This window comes from Microplitis demolitor, chromosome 9, assembly GCF_026212275.2.
Source record: "Microplitis demolitor isolate Queensland-Clemson2020A chromosome 9, iyMicDemo2.1a, whole genome shotgun sequence".
NCBI classification, from domain to species: domain Eukaryota; kingdom Metazoa; phylum Arthropoda; class Insecta; order Hymenoptera; family Braconidae; genus Microplitis; species Microplitis demolitor.
This window is the reverse complement of record NC_068553.1, coordinates 9682879-9689149: the sequence shown is the minus strand read 5'-3', so window position 1 is coordinate 9689149 and position 6271 is coordinate 9682879. Positions and strand designations below refer to the sequence as shown.

Below are 6271 nucleotides of genomic sequence, written 5' to 3'. Positions count from 1 at the left end.
AAAACTAAAGATCAACAAACACAGACAGACATAACATCTCATTCGAGTAATTAATAAATCTTAAACACTACTCACTTTACAAAATTAATTATAAACTCAATACAAGCTATTTAAGTTTCGGAACAATTAATCAGTGAATAAATTTTGTTCTAACCAACGCAATTTTTACTTGCGTCTGACTACCGCAATTATAGTTTTCTTGCTAACTTCATACTATTTACCCAAAATTCACACTCTTACTATCTCTATATTACTTCTATAACTTTCTCCTATAATCAATTAAAATGTCGGACAACGAAGAGAACGGCGAAAATTTGGGACCACGAGGCAATGGCGGGTTGAACCCACCGGCTAATAATAATGACTTAGATCAACAACTCCATAATATTACCCGACATGCGAATATTACGGATCAAATGATCACGTCCCTTGGGGAAAGTATGACATTGCATCAGGCGTTAATGCAAGTCCCGAGTTTTGACGGTAAAAACATGCCTTTACAAGCATTCTTACTAGATGTAGAAAACGGTCTTACAATCGTACCAGATAATTTCAGGAACACTTATTTTAACGGAGTAAAATCTAAGCTTAAGGACACTGCTAGAGACGCGATCGCGGATAAGACAATTAATACAATGAACACTCTTAGAGACGCGCTTAAAGAATATTTCGCCACTAAGAAGACTTACTCACAATATTGCGCGGATATCCAAGCCATTCGGCTTAAACAAAATGAATCAATTCTGAGTTACTATACTCGAATAAAGAAAATTCGCGCTAATGCAATAACGGCATTAAACGAAAGGTTTAATAATGTAGCCGAAGTAAATGCGATGAAGAAAATGCTAGACGGATTAGCACTCGAGTCATTCAAACGCGGGCTACCAGACGATCTAATATACGGAGTAAGTGTACAAAATCCTGATACTCTCGACGAGGCATATAAAATCGCACTACGGCTCGAAGAAGACCTGAAAGGTAGTTCTCACCGTAATTCCAATTATTTAGCCTACGCGCAGTCCGAATCAGCAAATCTTGATTTACCGCGTAGAACTCGAACGGTTAGCTTTCAAGACGAAGAACGTCGAAATACCATACCGTTCATATTTACTCGCGAAGACAATAACAGACCTTCTAATTCATACAGTAGATCTCCGGTGCGGGATACGACACCACCACGCGATAAACGCAACTATCCTGAGCGTGGCAATTCACCCTATCGTTCGCGAAGCCGATCACCCGGAAACTACTATCCATGTTATCCTCCACCGGGTTATTTCCCTCCAATTCCATATATACCTCCTATGCCATATCAATACCCACCTCCTGGAGCATATCCACCTCCAGCACCATATAATCCGCCATATTATCAAAGTTATCCTCCTCAAGATAACAATCAGCATAGCCCTAATAAGAATTATAGCAACAATAATTCCAATAATTACAATAATCGTAACAATTATGACAATAACAATCAAAGATACGGTAACAATGGTTATAATAGCTATAATAGAAATAATTATGGAAATTACAGTAGTAATAGTAACCCACAAAACCAACAAAATAATTCAAGACCAACCTCTCCTGCACCACCTAAGGAACCTCTAAACTCCAACGCGGTTCGACGGAACGACGCGACGTCGAACAGCGCGAACCCCACGGAAACGCGTCCATCATCAATCAGATTCCTGACCGTCGAAAATTTGTAATGTGGTCTGAAGTCCAGGGTAGAGGACCAGTCGTTACTCTAACAGCCCCTGAGTTGCGAAACGGCAGAGCTCATTTTCTAGTCGACACAGGAGCTGACATAAATGTTATCAGAAAAGACGCACTGGCCCCTCGTACAGTAATTGATACCTGGGATTCAGTATCCATAAAAGGCATCACTACTGAACGACTCGATACTTTAGGAACCACAGAAATTACATTCTTCTCAAATCCCGAGAAATTTCACGTTCTCGAGAACCCATTGCCCATTCCAACCGATGGAATTATCGGCATAGACTTTCTAACTAAAGAAAAGGTTGAAATATCTTTTCATCACAATACCATAGTCGCAGATTCCGAACCCGTGAACCCAATCCCGCTCGAAAACACCAAAGGTGAACCATTTGATACACCCCTGGTAACTATGTTTCGAAGTGAAGACGAACCCTCAGTATTCTTTTAAAAAGCCAGAACTCGAACAGTAATACCAATTAATCTTCGTAAGACAGATCAAAAAACTGGGTTTTTACCTCGCATTGAAACTCGCGAAAATATTTTCATTGGTAATGCTTTGGTCACGAACAATGACAGTACTTGCTACGTCTACGCGATAAACGCATACGAGGATTATATCGAATTAGTCGTTCCACCACAAGAAATTATTCCCTTCGAATGCGATGGGAGTTCAGAGGATTTCTTTGACGATTCTGAAGATATCGATATACCGGAAAATGGTCAGGACAGATTCGAGCGCATTTGTGCTAGTCTCCGACTTGATTATTTAAATGTTTTGGAAAGAGAGCATGTGCATGAGCTTATCAGAGAATTTCCGATGCTCTTTCATCTCCCTGGAGATGATCTTCCAGCTACAACAATGATGACACACTCGATTCCAACGACCGATGAAATTCCTATATCAGTCCGTCAGTACCGTTTTCCACCTGTACATAAGAAAGAAATCGCTCGACAAGTAAATAAATTACTGAATGATGGTGTAACATCTGAATCTGTATCTCCATATAATTCACCCCTTTGGATAGTCCCAAAGAAGCCAGATTCGAAAGGTAATAAGCGCTGGCGTATGGTAATTGACTTTAGACAATTAAACGAGAAAACCATAGGCGATGCTTATCCTCTCCCGAATATAGTTGAGATTCTCGATAGACTAGGAGGAGCAAAGTATTTTTCAGTTTTCGACTTGGCTAGTGGATTTCATCAAATCAAAATGAATCCAAAGGACCAACAGAAAACCGCATTCAGTACACCAAATGGTCACTATGAGTATAACAGAATGCCATTTGGACTGAAAAATGCTCCAGCAACTTTTCAACGACTTATGGACCGAGTTCTTCTAGGTCTACAAGACGTTGAGCTATTTGTCTATCTCGATGACGTCGTTATTTTCGCATCATCACTCGAAGAACACGGCATACGTGTCCGAAGACTCTTCAATCGACTAGAACAAGCCAATTTAGTCTTACAATCAGATAAATGTGAATTTCTAAATCTAGAAGTTGCATATCTTGGTCATATTATTGGCAATGGCGGTGTACGTCCAGACTCAAAGAAGACTGAAGCTATCGAAAAATTTCCAAGACCAAAGACAGTTACGAACATCAGACAGTTTCTTGGACTAGCTGGCTATTATCGTCGCTTCATTGAAAACTTCTCAGGCCGTGCGAAACCATTAACAGAACTATTAAAAAAGGATAATCCATTCAACTGGACTTCAGCTCAACAAGAAAGTTTTGACGACTTACGCAAGGCACTATGTACATCTCCAGTTTTGCAATATCCTGACTTTTCTCAACCATTTATCTTAAATACTGACGCTTCAGATCTCGCTATTGGTGCGGTATTAAGCCAAGGAAAAATTGGTGAAGACAGACCAATTGCTTATTTATCAAGACTTCTCAAAAATGCAGAGCGAAATTACACAACAACCGAAAAAGAATGTTTAGCAGTTATTTACGGTATTTTGCATTTTCGACCGTACTTATATGGTCGAAGATTCACTCTCGTCTATGACCACGAACCACTAAAATGGATCGACTCCGTCAAAACAACCAGATACTGGTCATCCAAGTGATCCAACACCACCAGTACCGCATGCAAGAAGCAGTGCTTTTCCGAGTCTCGCTAGTAATCGTGTACCACTCTCTAAAGCTTCTGAAAAACCAGGACCGTTATCTACCAAAACTCGAACAACTGACTATCAACTCACATACGTAAATAATCAATCAGGCGAAGAAACTCCTTCACTAACTGAACCGATACCAGTACCACCGCCTAAAAATGTTATCGAAGTATCACCTGGACCATCGTCAGGAAATGATAATTATTACTGGGATCGACGCGCTGAAGATCCAACTTACGAATCTCCACGAACAGAACCTCCAACTAGGAAACCCGAAGCACAACCCCACAGACCATCTGGCGTAACATTTCGACATCCTGTAGGACGATCAACCCCTGCAGTTGCTTCAGAAGGATCAACCACAGAATCAGAGGTAGATGAAGCAATACCACGAGGAGCAGCAAGCAGACGATGGGCTAATTTACCACCGATCGATGAAATCCATTCGAGTACAGACACGGATGAAGAAGTTCATGAAGACGAAGAAGTCCAACAACCACAACAGATAAGAAGACAATCCATAACCGATACTGTTCCTTGTGAATTATTTTACCCTGGTATAAAGAATCATGAAAGTAAGATATCCTTACACACGACGAATGAAAACTTGACGTATTTCAGAGATAATTATTTGCACTTTATCTCTGCTGATTGTGAACTTACAACCATCACATCACGACTACTGATAGAAACAGACAAAATAGATCCACAGGATCTGAGGTTGAAGAAACCAAAAATTAATCAAGTACTAATAACACCACACGGAAAACATAAAATCCTCAGTGCAGTGCTAAAAAGAAACCACTTTGACTCATTTTCCATACAAGAATTAAAAGATGTACTAAAAACCGTCAAAAATGTACTAAACCACTACAACATAAAAACTTTGCGAATCTCAAAACCAGGAGATATGCTCGAAGGTTTGAGCCAATCACTTGTCACTGACGTTCTTAAGGAATGCTTAGATGACTGCGAATGTTCACTCACCATTTGTCATGGAAGTGTAACCATACCAGACGAGGATGTCCGCAAGGATATCATCGCAGAGTATCATGAAAGCCTAACAGGTGGTCATAAAGGTATAACTAAAACATACCGACGAATTCGTGAACGTTTTTACTGGCTAAATATGAGAGATGACATCACAGAATTTATTCGTACATGCAGAAGTTGTCAAGAACAAAAACTAGTCCGGATCAAGACTAAAGAACCAATGATCATCACGGATACTCCTGCAGAACCCTTTGACAAAATCTCAATCGACACAGTGGGCCCATTACCTCAAACACCATCAGGCAATATGCATATCCTTACTGTGCAAGACAATCTCACGAAATATTGCGTAGCAGTACCAATACCAAACATTAAGGCTGAGACTATTGCAGACGCACTTGCTCGCCACGTTATTATTCAGTTTGGGTCACCTCGCGTAATATTAAGTGATCACGGCAGATCATTTGTTGGTAAAATATTTCACCACCTAGCAAAAATTTTCAAAATTAAACAAGTAACTACCTCAGGATAACATCCACAAACCAATGGATCCCTAGAGCGTAGTCACATATTATTGGCAGAATTTATCAAACATTATGTAAATAAATATGAAGACTGGGATAAACTTGTTCCCTTTGCAATGTTTTCATATAATATTGCTGTACATGAATCTACTAATTTCACTCCTTTCGAACTTATATACGGTAAAAGAGCGCGCATACCCAGTTCTTTTCCACCCCCAGACAAAACTGAAACTTACGGAACCTACCTAAACGACTTGGTCAACCGCATGGATGACATGAGACATTTCGCGGCATCTAATTTAATTAAATCTAAACACCGCTCTAAACGTTACTATGACGCTCGCCTGAACCCCAGTACTTTGAATGTTGGAGATCAGGTTTATGCTATAAAAGAACCACGAAAGGGTAAGTTCGATTCGCATTATAAAGGTCCATATGTTATAGCCGAGTTATTAGATAATAATACGGCTATAATAGAGGATGAAAAGGGCAAACGTTCCCTTAAGCACATAGATAAGTTAAAAATCTGTAACACACGAGATTCTACTAATTCTAACACTGACACTCAATCCGACTAACATATTACTATTTCCCGTATGTCCCGCTAATCGTTATGTTCTAGTTATATAAAATTACTCCAGGTGAAACAAGTAAAAGTCCAAACACCATGGGGTGGATAAAATTTATCCTCTGGATGATGTCAGCCGTCCAATTGACGTATGGATTCGTGGCATATGACTGTGGAACCCCATCAATAAACGTTACTTCATTATCCTTACTAGACATTAAAGACTGCAACATGCCTACCGCAAAACCAGTAATTAAAAACACCAAGGTCCAACTATTACAATCCAGTAATTTCTCACTTATAAAGATTATTCAGTGCAAACTCTCCATCCAACGTACGATT

The 6271-nt window shown here is 39.7% G+C and overlaps 1 protein-coding gene across 1 annotated transcript; it reads left to right on the top strand.

Moving 5' to 3' along the window:
• Positions 1–284: 284 nt before the first annotated feature.
• LOC128668534 (homeobox protein 2-like) lies at positions 285–1709 on the top strand. Its single transcript, XM_053741692.1, has one exon. It carries the CDS (start codon positions 285–287, stop codon positions 1707–1709), a length of 1425 nt encoding a protein of 474 aa, XP_053597667.1.
• The last annotated feature ends 4562 nt before the right edge of the window (positions 1710–6271 follow it).

Bases quoted from the DNA above. Each gene is read 5' to 3' on its own strand.
- LOC128668534 (XM_053741692.1), top strand. From the start codon at position 285: ATGTCGGACAACGAAGAGAACGGCGAAAATTTGGGACCACGAGGCAAT.